This window comes from Halichondria panicea, chromosome 1 (genome assembly GCF_963675165.1).
Source record: "Halichondria panicea chromosome 1, odHalPani1.1, whole genome shotgun sequence".
NCBI classification, from domain to species: Eukaryota; Metazoa; Porifera; class Demospongiae; order Suberitida; family Halichondriidae; genus Halichondria; species Halichondria panicea.
The window spans coordinates 1765706-1786117 of NC_087377.1; the positions used below are offsets into that span (position 1 = coordinate 1765706).

At 43.0% G+C, this 20412-nt stretch overlaps 1 protein-coding gene and 1 long non-coding RNA gene across 2 annotated transcripts; both read right to left on the reverse strand.

Moving 5' to 3' along the window:
* Positions 1-805: 805 nt before the first annotated feature.
* On the reverse strand, positions 806-12338 carry LOC135351812 (uncharacterized). The gene is made up of 17 exons (XM_064550953.1): positions 12203-12338; positions 11070-11284; positions 10275-10490; positions 9265-9489; positions 8786-8890; positions 8625-8723; positions 8495-8563; positions 8150-8215; positions 7487-7537; positions 6918-7079; positions 4270-5515; positions 3144-4065; positions 2807-3050; positions 2383-2430; positions 1936-2268; positions 1189-1527; positions 806-969 (listed from the first exon to the last, which is right to left on the reverse strand). Coding segments are annotated over exons 1-17 (4365 nt in total). The 5' UTR covers positions 12226-12338; the 3' UTR covers positions 806-967.
* A 1332-nt stretch (positions 12339-13670) lies between these two features.
* LOC135333957 (uncharacterized) lies at positions 13671-18559 on the reverse strand. The gene is made up of 3 exons (XR_010394147.1): positions 18420-18559; positions 14797-17907; positions 13671-14031 (listed from the first exon to the last, which is right to left on the reverse strand). It is a non-coding gene; the product is annotated as an uncharacterized LOC135333957 (long non-coding RNA).
* Positions 18560-20412: the final 1853 nt, after the last annotated feature.

Here is a 20412-nt window from a genome sequence, read left to right on the forward strand (position 1 = left end):
CCTGCTTGGTCTAAATACAGTTACCATAAGACCTCAATTTAATTAAAGTGATACTTTTAAGATCTCTGCCAGAGGTTGCTTTTTTTGGAGGTGAAAAATTATTCGCATCTAATTGGAGGTAGGTACACCTAGTACCAAGAATAGAGAGAGTATCGAACGTAGGCATACTGTGTATCGAAAGTAGATGTCATCACCCACACTTGGATTGCCCGTATGTCCCGAGGGGGGGGGGGGGGTAGTGGGGCAACACCAGAGGAGGTCTGACATGCGTGCACGAATCACTATATAGTTCAGTGCATTGTGGTCACGTGATACGTCCAGGCCAAATGCACTAGCACTTGTAGTGATTTGTGCACGCATGTCGGACCTCCCCGACCTACACATTGATGATAGGTGCACTACAACAAAGGGAGCTAGTCTATAGATAGAGTATCTGGGTCCACTCAATAAGACCTGACACTACTCACCCTAGCATTGTCCAGCTCCCTCTGCAGACTAGCCACCATATCCACCAGCAGCAGCACTTAGTCAGGATGCCTTGAGACAGTCTCACTCTCTGGCTAGCTCTCTCTCTTCACTGCTTGTAGCCTTGTGTGCATGGAGCCATCTCTGTTAGAAACTGGGATCTATATACTGAGCTATATACTGTTTCAATGCTGCCTAGCTGTGAAGCTCTTAGTCTAGTCTATAGCAGAGTCGAGTCTACGGTAGCTAGATCTATATAGCTCAGTAGGCCATGTGCAAATTTATAAATTCATTACTGCAGTGATCTTTACCAGATTACTGGCTAATATTTGTTCCCAAGTTGAAAGATCCATACCAAGAACATTGTCAGTAAAAAAAAAACTCATGCCACTTTATTCATTACCACAATAAGCGTCAAACAAAACAAAATAATGTGCAAATGTGCTTATGGTTCTATAGTGTTGGTAGTGTCTGATGGTGTTGACTGATCCATGACCTCCAGTCCTGCATGAGGAGGGAGGGAGACACAAGAGTCAGCAACTAGCAAACCTACACTTGCAGTATATATCCAATACCATTTTGACAGTGTGTATTGCAAACACTTGGAATGCTGTTCTTACTATAATTATACAATTCACTATTGCATGGCACTACTGTACTGACAAGCAAGCTCACAAAGCTAATGGTCGAAGTGATCATAAACTAGGTACATTTGTAACTCACATGTATGCTCCACACAGGCCTTGTGAATGCTGCGAACTGCCTCTCCGTCCTCAATCTTTGTAGCAATTTTCACTAATCGACCGTAAGTAGCTGTTGAATTCGATGGATTTAATTGGAGAATATTTTTACTCTTCCACTTCTTTAGAGCAGCGAGGAATTTCCCTGGAATACCAACAAATGTGTGATCGATAGCACCAATCTCAGCATCACTGAGGCCCAGCCTGTGCTTGTATCTGTCATAGCCAGCAATCTCGGTAGACAACTGGAGAAGAGCTTCATTCGAGCACTCTTGACTCAACTGAGCTGCAGTCGCTGTCACTATCGTCTGATTTGGTTGAACTGTACAGATCACATTATACATATACAACGCTATACTCTGAAATGTACACCAAATACTTTATCACTGTCACATGAGACCCCATACACAATACAACTGTCAAGGCTATAATTGAAGATTACTTCAATTTAGATTGCTATACTTGTACAATAATTATGTCGTGAATAATTATAGTGATTACATTAATTCCCAAGTTGTTCCCTTAATTAGCTTATGCTAAAATCAATATTAAAGTTCCAACAAACATGTGAAAAAATGGATTAGGCAGGTGAAATAAGCAAGTATAATTATAGGAGAGTCGTACCAATGACATGTACATGTACAATTATAGTACTTAGAATGCTGTATACTATTATTGCATGGCACAACTGCATGACGAGCAAGCTCACAAAGTTAATAAGGTAACTCACGTGTATCCTTGACACAGGCCTTGTGAATGCTGCGAACTGCCTCTCCGTCCTCAATCTCTGAGGCAATTTCCACTAATCGACCGTAAGTAGCTGACGATTTTGATGGATTATCGAAAATGATGCTTTTACTCTTCCACTTCTTTAGAGCAGCGTGAAATCTCCCTGGGATATTATCAATGGTTTGATCGATATTCTCAATCTCAGCATCACTAAGGCCCAGCCTGTGCTTGTATTTGTCATAGCCAGCTATCTCGGTAGACAACTGGAGAAGAGCTTCATCCGAGCACTCTTGACTCAACTGAGCTGCAGTCGCTGTCGTCTCACGTTGTTGAACTGTACAGATAAAACATACACAGTTAAGTGACATCATTTCCTCTATAAAATGTACAGTACTGTTCGGATTTACAAAATAATACTACAGTCAAACCAATGCACAGTATCTGCTACCTGACTGAGTGGTTGTGTGTGAAGTGGCTAGTGGAGTCACTGCATTACCTGTGAGGAGGATATGACAATATAACAGTCATGCACTAGAGTACCACTTCATTACACAATGTTACGGTCAAGCTTCTCTTAGACCTAGGAGCTAAAGAATCCAAAGTGCCATAAATAAAAAGCTTCACTATAGCTATAATTATTATACATTAAATAAATTCTTGGGGCAGAGATCAAACTGAAAATGACTTTCCAAATAAAAAAGCTCACACTAAAATTAATGGTAAATGGAATTGGGCAATTGTAAGAGTTCTGTTGTGATTTTGGGGCAGAGGAAGTAAACACTGTGTACATTGGTTATGTAGAAAATCACAACTTAGTATGTGATAAATGGATCAACTAGGACAACGGGGATACTTGAGGTTAGATAACTGACTTGTATCCTCTTTGTAGAGAGCTGTGTAGAGAGTGAGGAGCACTTTCCCAGCAGCTGCATCCTTCACCTCACACTGGTAGTGACCAAAGTCCTCCTCTCTCATGCATGGGAAGCTCACAGTGTTGGGCTGATCATCAGTTGTCTTGATCTGACGTCTGGAGCCCTCTTTGCTCCAGTGGAAGGAGAAACCATATTCAGCAAACTTTAGCACCTCTAGTTCCGTCGTGCTTCCTAGACACACGTGCTGTACATGTATAAAAAAAGTAAACAGTATAACTAAAAAAAACGAAGGTTGCATTACAATATAAGGCACACACACACACACACACAAACATACTTTTCCCAGCCATACTTGTTGTTCTGATTTGAGACTAACTGCTTTCTTGGAAGCCTCACAGATAAACCTGATTCGTGATTTGCTAGAGAGAGCACACAGATGGTTGACGCTGCGTTCAGTACAATCCTTGGAACAGGGACATTGGAATGCAATATGCATCACCAGATGCTGGAACAGGCACTTGAGAGTGTAGAGGATTGCTGACAGCACATATCCACAGATGTCATGAAGAGAGGTATCAGGGTCGTCTCGAGAGATTCGAATTTCGTAGCTCTTTTCGTGGGAGAGTAGTGTAACCGTATGAACATCATCGACAGAAAACGATACACAATTTCGTTTGACGCCATCTTCCACCAATTCCCACGTCAATCCGAGAATTCCATGAGGGCCTTGGGAAACTAGTCGAGTGATGAGCCCACAGAAGACTCCTGTTGGTACGTAACCAAAGCTGAATGTGATGTAGAGTGGTTCTGGGTTGTTGGTATCTGGTTGAGGTGGGTTGGTTAGCTCGTCTTGTGAAGCACAGTCCAAAATAGCTGGCATGAGGTAGGTGATTCGAGTGACCTTCGGATCATTGGCATCTTTGTGAACGATTTCAGAAAGAAGGTTGAGATATTGCAGCAGTATGATGAGATGCTTGGCTGGGATAATCTCTCCTTTCTTGAGCATCTTTGCAACATCAGGACCATTACAGTACTTGATAATGGCCTTCAGTGAAAACTGCCCCATCTTGACCAACTCCGCTCGCTCAAATTCAGTGACGTGGCCTTCAGAATGGAGGATGCGTAAAGCAGCAAGGATCAGTTGGCTGATGCTAGTGAAGATCACTTCAGGGGTGCAGAACATGTGGTTGCTTAGCCAGCCATCGATATCATTGGGTACGTTCTCGTAATGGAGTATGGATCCAATCTTCTGTAGATACCTGTGTGTGTGTGCGTGTGCGTGCGTATGTGTGTGTGTGTGTGTGTGGGGGGGGGGGTGGGTTAGGTGAGAACTATAACAGAATAATAATGGACACACAAAATAATCGTACGTACATGCATTGGAGGTAATTACTGTATTAAATGTTTGCCATACATATACGTGTATGCATTAATTGGACAGAAGACAAAAATTACAAACTTACCAAAGACAGAATTTGGTATCTTCTTCATCCATTTCCAACAATCTCCCTATTTCCAGACAGTCTTCCATCGACACAATTGAGTACTCCATCCGCAGTAGTGTGCCCAGTAGGAGCCATTTTGGTTTGATGGGCAAGGATGCATCCTTGAAATGAGACGCGAAAACATCGCTCAGAAAATCACGAATCGGGGCAATGTCAGACTGTTCAGTTCCAGCAAAGTTGTCCACGGCAAAAAAGGAAGATTCAGAATCTGGCGGAGGTGATACCAGGATCTCGGCAAACTTTTGAGTGGTTGCTTTCAGAGCATCGTTGACCTGCTTGATTTTCTCTTTCGGATTCTCCAACTTGTCCACGTGAGTACCGATCAAAGCTGCTACTGGACGAACTTGTTGGAACTTTTCAAACTTCTCGCTCAATTTGGAGGTGGTTTTGTACTTGGCATCTTCTCGAGAGACGTGATGGATACTGGCAACTGCTGAGAGGATTTGAGAGACTGTGGCTTCCACTGTGTGAACAGCTTTGAATGGAGTAATGACTGTGTTGTCACGACTGAAGGGAATATCGTAGGGTTCGTCAAGTTCCTTGCTGAGATCCAAGAACACTAGATACATGGCAGGACCATTACATAGGGCTGGTAGCATTTCTAGGAAGGCAGGTTGTCCTCCAACATCGTTAATGTTTAGCAAGGTGTTGCCGAGACATTTGGCCATTTCGGAATAGTTTCCATTCTTTATCAGTTTTTGTAATCTAGCTTTGATGGGTATGAGCCTGTTCTGTTGGTGAGCATTCTCTTGTATTTCAGTGCGTGTTTTTTCTTGAGGCTTTGACCGAGGCTTTTCAAGAGAAAGTGGCTTGGGTGTGCTTGTGTGCTTTTCGCTTTCGGGGACAGTTTTTGACTTTTTCTCAGTTGGGGCACTCGGAACTTCATCGACCTTGCTACTGTACATGTAGCCAAAGAGGATCCTTGCTTCCTCCTCCACGTCCTTGGAACAAACCCATTCTGTGGCATCTTTATTCATGTAGGCGACCACTTGATGGCAATTGGTGAGTAGCGTACTGCGTAGCTTTGCCTTGTCTCCAGCAGAACTAATATTTTCGATATCTTTCAGTAAACGGCCAAGAGTTGTTGTTTTACCCACGAATGGTGGCCCGACAAGAAGGAGGCGGAGGTACTGCATGGAGATAGTGTCTTTGTCAGTCATCAGATTGTCCAATTTCTTCAGATATCGCTTTTGCTCTCCAATCACTGCATAATTATAAAAGAGAGCAATAATTATTAAACTGTACATGCACTCAAACATGTTATGTTATTGATATTGTACAGACATGCACTATCACAACTATACACAGGCAATTTGGACTGAAGCCGAATATAATGTATATAATCTATCGTGGATTCAATTTCAATGATTATTATTTTTTCTAAGAGTTTAGAAAGAGATCTTTCAATACTCAGTTGGTCCCTTTTATAGGCTACTACATGTACCTTTACAACTACTAGTGGGAAGAAAACCTAAAACATTTACTATGGAATTCAGCAAAACTAATGAATACACTAAATTCCTTCAAACACATGTCTTTTATTACGATTTATATGACCAGTCAGACGAGTTTAACGTCATTGGGCAGTGGCGTAGGCAGAGGGGGGGCTGAGGGGCTAGAGCCCCCCCCCTTTTGTGCTTTATCAACTCCAACTCAGCTTGAATCACCGCGATTTGTCAATGTATTCTGCACTGTACTGTATGCATAGTTACTAGAATGATGTCATTGAATGGAAATGTGGGCAGGGCTATCTAATGCGCATACTGACTGCTGAGGAAAAGTGATGACCTTTTTTTTAGTATTATACTCTGGCCCTGCTCAACTGATTTGAGCCCTGCCCTTTCCAAAATCCTGGCTACGCCACTGTTGGGCAACAAGTTAGTTATTGCAGGCGCCCTGTGCAACATGCCATATAATTTGATGACATAATGCCCTCGGGGCCTGCGGCCCTCGGGCATTATATTGCTCCAGTGCAATATATGGCATGTTGCACTCTGGCTGGGCAATAACTAATACATAACATAAGCTACTAATAGCTTTTATGCACATGATAAACAATTTAATTTTGCTGCATGTAAAAACTCACAGAGTGGGTGATGATCGACCATGATTGTTGTTAAAAACGATCGATGCGTTCTAGTGCAGATCTAACTACTAAGTAGAGTAGCAACACTCGGTAAACAAGTTTGGCTGCGTGCTCTTCTGAAAAGGCTGCAATGGCATTCCAAGTAAGCAAAACTAGGCATAACTCGAGAACAAAGCATTATTTTGCAAATCCACGAATTAAAATCCAAGTAAACATGACTAGAAGCCTATGGAAACTCTTACTTGCACTTGATTCATCCTTAAGCAGCTGTAGCAGTCCACGCACGCACGCACGCACACACACACACACACACACACACACACCACACACACACACACACACACACACACACACACACACACACACACACTACCGTATACCTCGCTTACGCATGCGCACCGAGGCATAATAACCCTTTCATCTTGAGAGGCTTCATGCATGCAATGCAATATTCAACAATATAACTTCAATACAGCAACCCACCTACTACTACCCACAGCTCCTACTAACTACTACCCACCTTTGTCCAGGTTCGCTCTTAGGTTGGCTGCTATCTCCCCATATCCGAGCTCATGGAGGTGGTGGACTACTGTCTCATATGTCCTTTCACCAGTCAAAGAGATTTTGTTGTCTAGGAGCAGCTTTTCTAGAGCATCAGAGTCTTCCTCAGTCAATGGAGTGCCTGCAAACACAACCAGCAATGTTGACAAAGCTGACAATGCGAAACACCAAATGATTACATACTGCTATTAGCTAGTGCATGATAACATGATACGTGACTTCAGCTATAACACTCAAAGACAATAAGAATCACAGAAATGTAAAAATGAACACTATACGGGGAAATAGGGCAAGTACCCTCAGACAATTTTTATTTAATTAGGTGTTCTTAGGTGATCGAATTCTGGGTGGCTATATGTACGTTGTCTTTGCATACTCGATCATACAAGGTAGTAATTGAATACACATATAATTTTATAGAGGTTAGTGGGTGGGGGAAAGTGAGCCAGGGGATGTCCCTAACATTATGGGGGGGGGGGTAAATTGATCCACTTTCCTCCCCATGTACTGTATGCCCTTATTACTCACTTGACAAGGTTTGGTCATCCGTTGAAAGTTGTGTGGAACCGTTTGGAGTATCTGCATGAGGGTGTACAAGTAACCAGTCATGTAACACAGTATATAACCGAAAGGTACGGTGGCCCTGAGCGCTACTAGTAGTTAACCGTAGCTACTTGATAGTTCACCCTAGTACCTTAGCTACTTTGCAGTTGACCTTTGAACTGTATGCATGTTAACGCTGCTGTAGCCATGCTCTACATAGCGACTAGATCAATAATGAGAGCTACATATGTATATAGGTACTGAGGATTATCTAACAGCAATGCAAGACGAGAGCCAGAATCATTGTATCTATAGTACAGAATTATTGTGCTGCGATGGGATTAGGCATAGACCTACACAGAGATATAAATGTGGACAACTTGAACTGCATTAGTCTGAGGCCAGACCTTTTCTTAGAGGGGGAGGGAAAGAGGAGAAAGAGGTCCCCTAATCCGAGCATGGCTACAGCAGCATTAATTAGAATTAACATACAGTACAAAGGTCAACTGCGAAGTAGCTAAGGTAGTTGAACTATCAAGTAGCTAAGGTGAACTACTAGTAGCGCTCAGGGCCACCGTAGAAAGGTCTTCGTTCTACAGTAGATGGGTAGGCACATGATCATTGTTGGGCTATAATAGAGTCTCCTACCAGTTGTTTCTGGTTGTTCATTGCCAGCATTGGGTGTCTGTTGACCGGAGAGAGGGTCAGAGGTCACTGGAGGAGGAATGAGATAGTTACGTACATGTGCAGGTTAATAGCAATAAATGAGTATAGCGGGTAATTTCGTGGGGTAAATATTGGTTATTTTTGTGGGCAAGCTGACCTACACGAAATACTTCCCCACGGAAACGTGGCTTACCGTAACGCATGCAATGCAGTTAAACGAAATTTGTGCTCACGAAAATCACCGTTTTCCATTTTTTACCACACAACGCTATACAGTAGTATAAAATGGTAAAGATTACGTGCAAATGGGATATAAATAATAGTTACCTTTTTGTTTCTCTGTTGGTGGTGGTCCATTCTTGACACTCCTGGAGTCAGTGTCTCCAGTCACAGCAGCTGTATAGAGAGAGTAGCTGTATTGGACCACACTGTGTACTCATGATCCTAGTGAGCTTACATTGTTGTGGTAGAGACTTGAGGTAGTCAGCAATTTCAGTGTGACCATACCGTGTAGCAAAGTCAAGAGGAGTCGTCTCGTCATCATCGGTAGTTACACCTGAACAAGAGTGGGTGTAGAAACAAAGGTATAACACTGCATGGTAGTTGTGTTGTACTCACTGATATCACAGTTGGCCTTCTCCACCAAGTACTGCACCACATCTTTGTGTCCCCTACGGCATGCATTGTGGAGAGGGGTCCAGCTATTGTCATCATCCCTCACACCTGCACATAACACACCATACGCTATTAGACACACAATCAAAACACTAATAGTTATAATTATACACAGTCTAATCAACAAAATTAAGTACCATGCAGGGACACTACTTGCTGGTTGTGTTACGCTCTGTAGCTTGTCATTAATAATTATGGACTTTGAACTTTCGATATCCATTTTAAACACTTATAGTCGATTATATTTACCATTCTGTTCCGCATGTCATTTCATGTTGTACATATAAATTGTAACTGTAATAGTCTGCTAGTACTGTAGCTTGTAGCTTCATTACCATAAAGCTTTAGCACCCGTTGAGTTAGTAAGTAGTGAACACATACTAAAAGAGGCCATTAAAAGCACAATAGATTATCACACTCACTGGGGTCAACTTTGTGTTGCTCAACTAGTTCTTTCACCACATCCAGGTTGCCATGGAGACATGCTGCCAACAGTAACTTGGCTTTGTTTTCATCACCACATGCACAGCCACGGCTCATCAGGTAGAGGGCAACATCCACACATTCATAATTATCACCATAATTATCAGGATACAGACCTCTCAGAGCTTTGTCCAGTGGTGACTGTCCCTCATCATCCCTCACATCTGTACACACATAGTCAAACACAATAATTATCAGTGTTTGAGAAAATGTTAGGGCGCGCGTAAGCGTCTGATGTTGTATTAATAATAATGATTATGTCATAATTATATCTGATGGTGATGATGTCATTATTCTATGGGGGGAAGGTTAATTCACCCTCCCTGCCTCTAAACCAGGGCTGCATCCAGGATTTTAGATCAGGGGGGGCATTTTGGGCAATTTAAAAATGTAGGAGGGGCGAAGTCATCAGAATTATTATAATAGCAGTACAAATGAATCTGCCAGATCCTAGGGGGGGTGCGAATTACCTCCTCACCCCCCCCCCTCAATGCAGCCCAGCATGTAAACTCTTGGTTAGCTACATACACTGAATAGGACTGTGTCTAATCAACTGGCAAAGCAAACGATACCAAGTACCATCAAGGGCGTATGAAGAGAAGAGGGCATGCAACAGCTTGCGAGCAAAAACTGTGAGTGGGCGGTGGAAATTAATGTATATATGAGATTTGTGTAAAGTACATGTGCAGATAATGAATGCAGAATGCTCGCACATTGGACTAATAGTGAGTTGCATGCCCTCTTCTCTTCATACGCCCTTGATACCATGGATACGGTATGGTTATGTTACACCATGAAGTAGTGAACACACACCGTATAGCAGGTAATTTTCGTGGGGTAAAATATTTTCTTTATTTTCGTTGGGCAAGCTGACCTACATGAATTTTTACCCCACAAAATTTACCGGCTATACGGTATTCAAAGAGAGCACATTAAATCATTTACTCACTCTTGGGGTCAACTTTGTGCAGCTCAACCAGATCCTTCACCACACTCAGGTTGCCATGGTAACATGCTGCACACAGTAACTTGGATTTGTCCTCATCACTACCACAGCCACGGCTCATCAGGTAGAGGGCAACACCCATACAACCAACACTTGAAACATCATACAAATCTTCCAGAGTTATGTCCAGTGGTGACCGTCCCTCATCATCCCTCACATCTGTACATTACACACAATAATTACACGGAATCTGATTTAACAGGACTGTGTCTAATCAACTGGAAAGACAAACAGTAGGAGAGGCTATGGGAACAAATACAGAGCTAGAGACTATCAAAAAATCTGACCCGGCTAAAATAATATAGCTCAACATAAATAAAGGAGTACAGAGATTGGCAATGGAATTCAAATGCCCTGCGGTTTGGATCAAATCTTTTAATTTTGGGAAAAAGGGCCAAAGAAACAGTATAGATTGTCTTACTGTCAGTACAATACTTGAGACCATAACTATGAGACACAGTTCTAGCATAGCTATAATTATTATAGATATTATACTAACTTTGTACACCTCTAGCTACTTCACAACAATTAGTTTTGTCATTTCAAATTAAGCACTACGACAGGTAGTGTCTGGCAAGACAGTATAATTATATACATGTATGATGCCTACCAGCGAGGGGTATTGTATCAAAGCTTTGGGAGGGTTTGGAATGTATAAAAAAATAGCAAATTCGTGAACAATTGTTTCGCTATAGACCAGAAATTATTATCGTGAAGGTATAACTATACACCCAGCACCTTCAGTATGAGCTCCATGAGTAACAAGTGTCTTCACAATCTCAAGGTAGCCCCACCAGCAAGCCCTGTGTAATGGAGGCAGCTCATACCCCCACTCGTCACTCCAGTAGAGCTGGTGGTTGGGGTCTGCCCCCTGTCCCAACAGGGACCGCAGTTTGATGACATCATAATTACCTACAGCCTTCCATAAGTCCTCGGCTAGCTTCTTTTGAGCACTGTACAAAATAGATGGTTGGGGGGTCAGTCATACAGAGAATTACTTAAATATGTGTATAATAGTTTATACAAGTGACACCATGCACATATCCAGCTGTCACTTTGCTCATAGATAAAGAAGAGAGGGATTGGCAACGGAAGTTAAAACGTAAACTTTTGTGCAGGGGGTGTGGCTTAATCCTGAAACAATGCGTGTTGTCCCCCACCTTAACGCCACGAAACAATTTTTTATGTTTGAGGCCTTACATAGAGCTTTCTAAGACCCCCCAAGACTTCATTTCCATGTGCCCCTTGGTGATAATTATGGGTATAATGTGGAACATTTTTTCTAGAAAGAGCTAGCGGTACATAGCGCTTTTTTCAACTCTTTTCACCATTTTTTATGACTATCAGTATGTACCAATAGCACCTATAAAAATTATAGCTAAGATTGTCTAATGCACCAATCAATGCAGAGCCCCACTACCCCCCTCCCGGGACATAGGGGGGCTTTGTCAATTATGAGGTGCAAAGGACTCTCCCCCGGGGCTATTTCATTTGACAAACCCCTGGCAAATACCCCTGGGGCATGACAGTTGAACACAATAATAATTGCAATACTTTAGTATACAGACAACAGGCTATGATAATTATACTGACTTTACAAAGTTCCCACCCCCAGGGCTAGGTTTTACTATAACAAAGCTCCCACAAAGCCCCCCCTTGAGGAGGGTATATAGTGGGGCTTTGCATAACTAAGTAGTGTCCTGGGTCACATATAGCCTCATGCATGGAAATTAAGTTTAAGTTTCAGCAGCAGGATTGTTTAAAATTATACTGACAGTAAGACAATCATTTGTCTCCTCAACCGTTCCCCGGCCGATCCCAGCCTGGAGTTTCTTTCCATGTAAAAGTATAGAGTCTACATGTTCACTCACTCTGAGTCTTGTTCAGTAGCCATTATAATTATATTGAAGCTTATATACAGACTTGAGTTTTCTCTGTCTCAGTTCTGCCGTTCAGTAAACAAACTAAAGCAAAGTGCCACACCCTCTTTTGTATTTCAAGGCCCTTTCTGCTGTTCTGCCACCGTAGATAAAAGGATAGGAAACGGATCACGTGATCCCATAAGCTGCATATAAAATACATACACTGAGCTAAGATACAACCGTGTTTCGCTCCCAAACCCCCAGGAAAACTACTTCTATGGCTGTTTTAAAAAATTCAGATCTTTCCAAGTATCCCTACCACTTCAATTTAATGTCCCTTTATACTAGGTATAATTTGGAAATAACAGAAACTTTTTTGGGATTGCTAAGAAGTAGCTAGAGGTATATACAGAAACATTGCTTTAGGATGTTTCTTGTACCAATAACACCTATAATACCGCTAGAACAACCTATATAAGTAGTGTACTGTGTGTCATATAGCCTCAAGTATTAAACAGAAGTAAAAGTTCAGCAGCAGGGTTCTCACACTGACAGTAAGACAATCATTTGTCTCTTTTATATTATACTAGCCATTAAAGACAGAAGGTTAGAGGTATTGTAGCCTCGATCCCAGGCTGCATGCACTTTTCTCAAGGCCTATGACTTTTCTCAAAGCCTATGAGGAGGCTAGGAGTATTGTAGCCATGCTTACGTAGGTATCCACTCAATATTGTTGACAGGATTGTAGAGGCACGTACATACCCTTGGCTCTATTCAGGTGATGGCTTATTCACCTATTTTAATGTTGTTAACGCACTCTTGATTTATTTTAGTTATAAATAGTTGATGAGATATGGTGGTAGAACTTGTGCGTATCTTTGTTATCTTTGTTATGTCAGAACAATTTAATGTTAGTTGTAACTTTTTATTACAGAAACTGATGGTTGAGTCAGTGGATCCTGTCGGACATTAATTAAACCCCCTCATCGACAGTTCACTATTTCTATCACCACACACCCTGCATGTTTATCATTAATAATTACAAATTTGCCTTCATGAGAACACTTCTGTATGGTGTTGCTGTTGCAGCTACTTGTACGTCAAGAAATGATTCAGCACTGATACATGCATAGCAGTTATTTGCAGAGTCCTGAAGGGACAATGACTGTCCCTTCAGGACTCTGCTAAGTGGCTCATCATTAGCCACTTAGCCTACAACCATAGTCTATGGTAAATTAATACGGCCTTGAATCGAGGCTACCACTGCACTATCCTGGAAGGGCGGCTAATTCATGACAGTATTGAGTCAATTCGCGAACTTTGACCTCGGCTAACTTTCTGGATTTAACACCACTACATGTATTTTTTATGTTTTTGGCCATTTTTTTCCATGTACAGTAGGCGGCCTCGAATGAATCCCGGGGGAAACGCGGATAGTTTTCGAGGCGCTAAGTGTTTCCTACCATTATCTCTTTTATCTATGCTGCCACAAAATTAAAACTGTTTACCTAATTAAATTTTTCACTGAACATAAAAATCCTAATTATATGCACACAGTCAATAGTCGAGTCATAATTATGATCCTACTACACACAAAACAACACTTATAATACTAAACACACGGAAAAATAAATATTACAATTAATTCAGCTAAAAGGAACTGCTCCAAATTGATCTACAGATGTCATTGTTGTCGTAACCTTTGAACCCTATTCAAAGGGGGGTGCTCCAAACAAATCTCGTCTTGCATTGTCAGCAGTATTATGAGTGGGCGGGGTAGAGGAATGTCCGTCAAATGAAGTGCTACCAAAGTCATCCGTAGGAAATGGACTGCCAGTCTGTAAGGTGTGTGTGTGTGTGGGGGTTGTGTGGGTGTGGAGTGTGTGTGTGTGGAGTGTGTGTGTGAGCAAGGTGTCATACAGGATTTTGAAGTAGAGGGGGGGGAAAATAAAACTTCGGTAACCAGAACATTTTGGCTAAAAAAAAGGTCAAATATTTCAATACCCTGTTAGTACGTAAAATTTCCAGCTATGGACACTCAGTCATACAACTATATAGCACATTTTAGGGGAGGGATATCCCCTTCCCCCCCCCGGGCCCTGTATAACACCCTGGTGAGTGTGTGAGAGATCGAGTGAACACATGTGAGGGATGGGAGGTTGAATAAGCAGTATAGAGTTGTCTATTGTGGTCACCCTCTATAATACAGCCAGGTTTAATAAGGGACCCAGAGTCAGCCTCTGCCCAGCCTAGGGGCCACCACAATAAACATTCTGTATAATTATAAGGCCATGCAAAGTCAATTTGAAGTCTCTCGGGCCCTCGCACTTGGAAATTGGCAAGTCAAATATCACGTGACCTCAGCACTAGAAAAAAATATTTGTATGGTTTTTTTTATAATATTGACTAAAATTAAAACATCTGCTTATTGAGGAAGTTATGTGTTTTCAATTTACGTATAATGATCATCTCCTTAATCTGCTGGCTAATTGCAATTTGTGTGGCATAAGGCAAGTAGTGAGAAAATAAACACTTAATTAATTTAACGCCCACTCACACACCCACACCCACACACACACACACACACACACACACCCACTCACCACTGTGGTCAGGTTGGTCTCTGATCCTATTCTTTGTGGAGTGAACGGGACATAACCAAAAGCATCCAGTCCACTGTCTACGCTCTAATGGAATCCTGCATTCTGATTGGACGGCTTCAGGTTCGATACTCGTTGTTGCCATAGCGATTTGACCCGCGACCTATTACGAGGTCGATTTTGAGATGAAATGGTTGTCGTGGTAACTGCTGTAGCAATAGCCTTCGTTGCGGTGATGGGGTTGACAGTCACAGAGGGTTTCGATTGGTTGGTTGGTTTCTTAGCAACAGGACGAGCATTTTTGGAGAAGGGACGGGATTTGGCGGACAAGGGGAACGCTGTGTGGAGATAATTATAAATTATGGTGAATAATAACTAATACTTACACAATTTTTACACTGAATGTCACTATAATTATTAGCAGGCCACCCTCTATAATACAGCCAGGTTAATGGGTCCCAAAGTCTCCATAGCATGTGTTTGGACCTGTGTTAGCAGGCCACCCTCTATAATACAGCCAGGTTAATGGGTCCCAAAGTCTCCATAGCATGTGTTTGGACCTGTGTTAGCAGGCCACCCTCTATAATACAGCCAGGTTAATGGGTCCCAAAGTCTCCATAGCATGTGTTTGGACCTGTGTTAGCAGGCCACCCTCTATAATACAGCCAGGTTAATGGGTCCCAAAGTCTCCATAGCATGTGCTTGGACCTGTGTTAGCAGGCCACCCTCTATAATACAGCCAGGTTAATGGGCCTCAAAGTCTCCATAGCATGTGTTTGGACCTGTGTTAGCAGACCACCCTCTATAATACAGCCAGGTTAATGGGCCTCAAAGTCTCCATAGCATGTGTTTGGACCTGTGTTAGCAGGCCACCCTCTATAATACAGCCAGGTTAATGGGCCCCAAAGTCTCCATAGCATGTGTTTGGACATGTATTAGCAGGCCACCCTCTATAATACAGCCAGGTTAATGGGCCCCAAAGTCTCCATAGCATGTGTTTGGACCTATGTTAGCAGGCCACCCTCTATAATACAGCCAGGTTAATGGGCCCCAAAGTCTCCATAGCATGTGTTTGGACATGTATTAGCAGGCCACCCTCTATAATACAGCCAGGTTAATGGGCCTCAAAGTCTCCATAGCATGTGTTTGGACCTGTGTTAGCAGACCACCCTCTATAATACAGCCAGGTTAATGGGCCTCAAAGTCTCCATAGCATGTGTTTGGACCTGTGTTAGCAGGCCACCCTCTATAATACAGCCAGGTTAATGGGCCCCAAAGTCTCCATAGCATGTGTTTGGACCTGTGTTAGCAGACCACCCTCTATAATACAGCCAGGTTAATGGGCCTCAAAGTCTCCATAGCATGTGTTTGGACCTGTGTTAGCAGGCCACCCTCTATAATACAGCCAGGTTAATGGGCCCCAAAGTCTCCATAGCATGTGTTTGGACATGTATTAGCAGGCCACCCTCTATAATACAGCCAGGTTAATGGGCCCCAAAGTCTCCATAGCATGTGTTTGGACCTGTGTTAGCAGACCACCCTCTATAATACAGCCAGGTTAATGGGCCCAAAGTCTCCATAGCATGTGTTTGGACCTGTGTTAGCAGGCCACCCTCTATAATACAGCCAGGTTAATGGGTCCCAAAGTCTCCATAGCATGTGTTTGGACCTGTGTTAGCAGGCCACCCTCTATAATACAGCCAGGTTAATGGGTCCCAAAGTCTCCATAGCATGTGCTTGGACCTGTGTTAGCAGGCCACCCTCTATAATACAGCCAGGTTAATGGGCCTCAAAGTCTCCATAGCATGTGTTTGGACCTGTGTTAGCAGACCACCCTCTATAATACAGCCAGGTTAATGGGCCTCAAAGTCTCCATAGCATGTGTTTGGACCTGTGTTAGCAGGCCACCCTCTATAATACAGCCAGGTTAATGGGCCCCAAAGTCTCCATAGCATGTGTTTGGACATGTATTAGCAGGCCACCCTCTATAATACAGCCAGGTTAATGGGCCCCAAAGTCTCCATAGCATGTGTTTGGACCTATGTTAGCAGGCCACCCTCTATAATACAGCCAGGTTAATGGGCCCCAAAGTCTCCATAGCATGTGTTTGGACATGTATTAGCAGGCCACCCTCTATAATACAGCCAGGTTAATGGGCCTCAAAGTCTCCATAGCATGTGTTTGGACCTGTGTTAGCAGACCACCCTCTATAATACAGCCAGGTTAATGGGCCTCAAAGTCTCCATAGCATGTGTTTGGACCTGTGTTAGCAGGCCACCCTCTATAATACAGCCAGGTTAATGGGCCCCAAAGTCTCCATAGCATGTGTTTGGACCTGTGTTAGCAGACCACCCTCTATAATACAGCCAGGTTAATGGGCCTCAAAGTCTCCATAGCATGTGTTTGGACCTGTGTTAGCAGGCCACCCTCTATAATACAGCCAGGTTAATGGGCCCCAAAGTCTCCATAGCATGTGTTTGGACATGTATTAGCAGGCCACCCTCTATAATACAGCCAGGTTAATGGGCCCCAAAGTCTCCATAGCATGTGTTTGGACCTATGTTAGCAGGCCACCCTCTATAATACAGCCAGGTTAATGGGCCCCAAAGTCTCCATAGCATGTGTTTGGACATGTATTAGCAGGCCACCCTCTATAATACAGCCAGGTTAATGGTCCCCAAAGTCTCCATAGCATGTGTTTGGACCTGTGTTAGCAGACCACCCTCTATAATACAGCCAGGTTAATGGGCCTCAAAGTCTCCGTAGCATGTGTTTGGACCTGTGTTAGCAGACCACCCTCTATAATACAGCCAGGTTAATGGGCCCCAAAGTCTCCATAGCATGTGTTTGGACCTGTGTTAGCAGGCCACCCTCTATAAAACAACCAGGCCCCAAAGTCTCCATAGCATGTGTTTGGACCTGTGTTAGCAGACCACCCTCTATAATACAGCCACTGTTGGTCTACCCACCACTATACATATACAGGGTATACTAATAGTAAGGTACTCACAAAGACATTAGTGACATGGTTGGTGGTTCCTGTGATCCTGGACACCACCTCACACACTTGCCAGATACTAGGACGAAGCTCAGGGTCAGAGGTCAACAGGCAGCCTACAAGGGAGGAGGAGAACACATGTATCACACCCACACACACACACACCCACATACACCCACACGGCAAGCATAAAACAAATGCGTCTTATGGGATAAATATTTATGTGATTAACTTTTAAACGCCGCGATTTCAGTACAGGCCACAAATGGATATCACTGTGTGATACAAGAGTATGCAGTGATTATGATAGCTGCTCACATAACAGCATTAGTATAAGTGTCTATTACACATTATTTTATTTCTGACTACGACTATACACAACTATGGGATAGGGCTATTGAATGATACTTGATACTCTAAAATGGATGCTTTGTACAATAAATTATTATTATGTAACTAGTGAAATGCTTCCTCACACACACACACACAGTGAAGCCACTCTTAATGACCTCATCTGAAGAAAGGTTAACTGCAGGCTATGAGGTCCCAAATAAATAGTTTTTGTATACATGCAGCCAAAATGTTGTTCCCTAAACGTGTCTGTTATAAATAGTTCAATTGTACATACCTTGAGGTCGCGATGTATGATGGGTTTTATCCGATGGTGTAGCCTAGCAACGGCCTTAGCAACGTCAGAGAAGATATGCAACACTTCACGTTGTCTCAGTCGAGTGCCCGCTGATTCAGCAAATCTATCACCGAAGTACCTAATAGAATAAATAATAATAATAATATTAAAAGCTTAATTTATCACTAATTGGCTACATGCAGACAGTGTTTGTGATTCTCACTACTATACATGATCAATGGTACCACTCCATTAGTATGACTAAGCAATAGACTACCATCATGCACGCAGGTACACTACCACCCACTCCACTCATCACACACCACCCACTCCATTAGTATGAGTAGGCAATGGAGGACCATACATTATGCACCTATCAATGTGTCGCCCCACTCCCCCCAGGAGGGGTCGGGCTTATATGGGGATTTGATCTTACCTCAGGTCAACGGAGGATTTTTAAGCCCCAAGCAGTTGCACACATTAAAACAGGTTATACAAGCAGTCTTTACTACGCAAAGCCAGGTCAAATCCCCAAGTATGGGGCCAACATTTCAGGTTAAATTTCCCCGTATGTCCCGGGGGGGGGTAGTGGGGCAACACCAGAGGAGGTCCGACATGCGTGCACGAATCACTATAAGTTCAGTGCATTGTGGTAATTGGGGTCACGTGATATGTCCAGGCCAAATGTACTAGCATTTGTAGTGATTCGTGCACGCATGTCGGACCGGGCCTCCTCTGGGGCAAAACATTGATGATAGGTGCACTACAACAAAGGGAGCTAGAGAGCTAGTCTATAGATAGAGTATCTGGGTCCACTCAATAAAATCTGACACTGTGTACTCACCCTAGCATTGTCCAGCTCCCTCTGCAGACTAGCCACCATATCCACCACCAGCAGCAATCAGTCAGGATACCTTGAGACAGTCACTCTCTGCTAGCTCCATCTCTCTCTACACTGCTTGTAGCCTTGTGAGCATGCCATGGAGCCATCTCATGTTAGCAACTGGAGCTATATATTATAGAGTAGATCTGTTTCAATGCTGCCTAGCTGTGAAGCTCTTAGTCTAGTCTATGGCAGAGTCTACGGTACGGGTAGCTCAGTAGGCCGTAGACTGGAAACCACGCCCCTTTCTTTAGGGAAAGAGACTGGCCAGTGACTATCAACGACTTGTCCCAACGGAATGCTTGGAATGTAGAATGCGTGGGAGATATCTAAACCACAATATTGCACACTAAGCAATACATTTTATTATAATTGATTTTATGTGAGTATTAGCTGTACAGTTGCAATAAATGTTATGTCTACCTAGCTAGCTGTTTGGATATAAGTTATCTATCAGTACTTCTCCAATGAAGCAATTCTAAAGTTGCTATAACCTGGCTGGCTACAAGGCCACTGCAAAAATAACAGACAGAAGTAGCAGAGATGCAGAGATATATTTGTCTCTCTGCCAACTGGTTTATGGAAAGTCCCTTTGCTTTGCCCTATTGCCAGCAACATTTGAGTTTCTATTACAGCGGTATCATTGCCACAGACAGGACAAGAACTAGGTACATCCAGGTGACAGCTAGCTCCAGACTTGGACATAGTTTTGCAGCAGTTGACTTGTGATTGAAATTAAGTTTGGTAGGTGGCTGAGCTAGCTAGCTTGCTAGAGTACAGTAGATCTAGCCAAGTATACTAAACCGCAACACTGGTGACCACACCCTTTTCCCTGAACCACTTCCGCAAAATTCAGTACGCAATGAAGACAAGTCGTTGATAGTCACCTGGCCAGTCTCTTTCCCTAAATAAAGGGGCGTGGTTTCCAGTCTAAGTAGGCCGGTGTCATAAAATTTTGGGCCCCCGGGCCTAGAATGTTAACAGTTTAGGCCCCCCAGGGGGTCCAAAATGTTAACATTCTGGGCCCCCACTGTGAGATTAGGCCCCCCTCTTCTGCTTTTCTGCACGATCGTACGATAGAAGGAAGTCAAAGAGATATAGGTAAGGTTA

Excerpts from the sequence above, each read along its gene's own strand:
- LOC135351812 (XM_064550953.1), bottom strand. The coding sequence starts at position 12,225 with ATGGCTACTGAACAAGACTCAGA. Across the intron at positions 5,516-6,917 it reads AAGAGCGAACCTGGACAAAG|TGATTGGAGAGCAAAAGCGA; the intron begins GTGGGTAGTAGT and ends ATAATTATGCAG. Across the intron at positions 1,528-1,935 it reads GGCCTGTGTCAAGGATACAC|TTCAACCAAATCAGACGATA; the intron begins GTGAGTTACCTT and ends TGATCTGTACAG.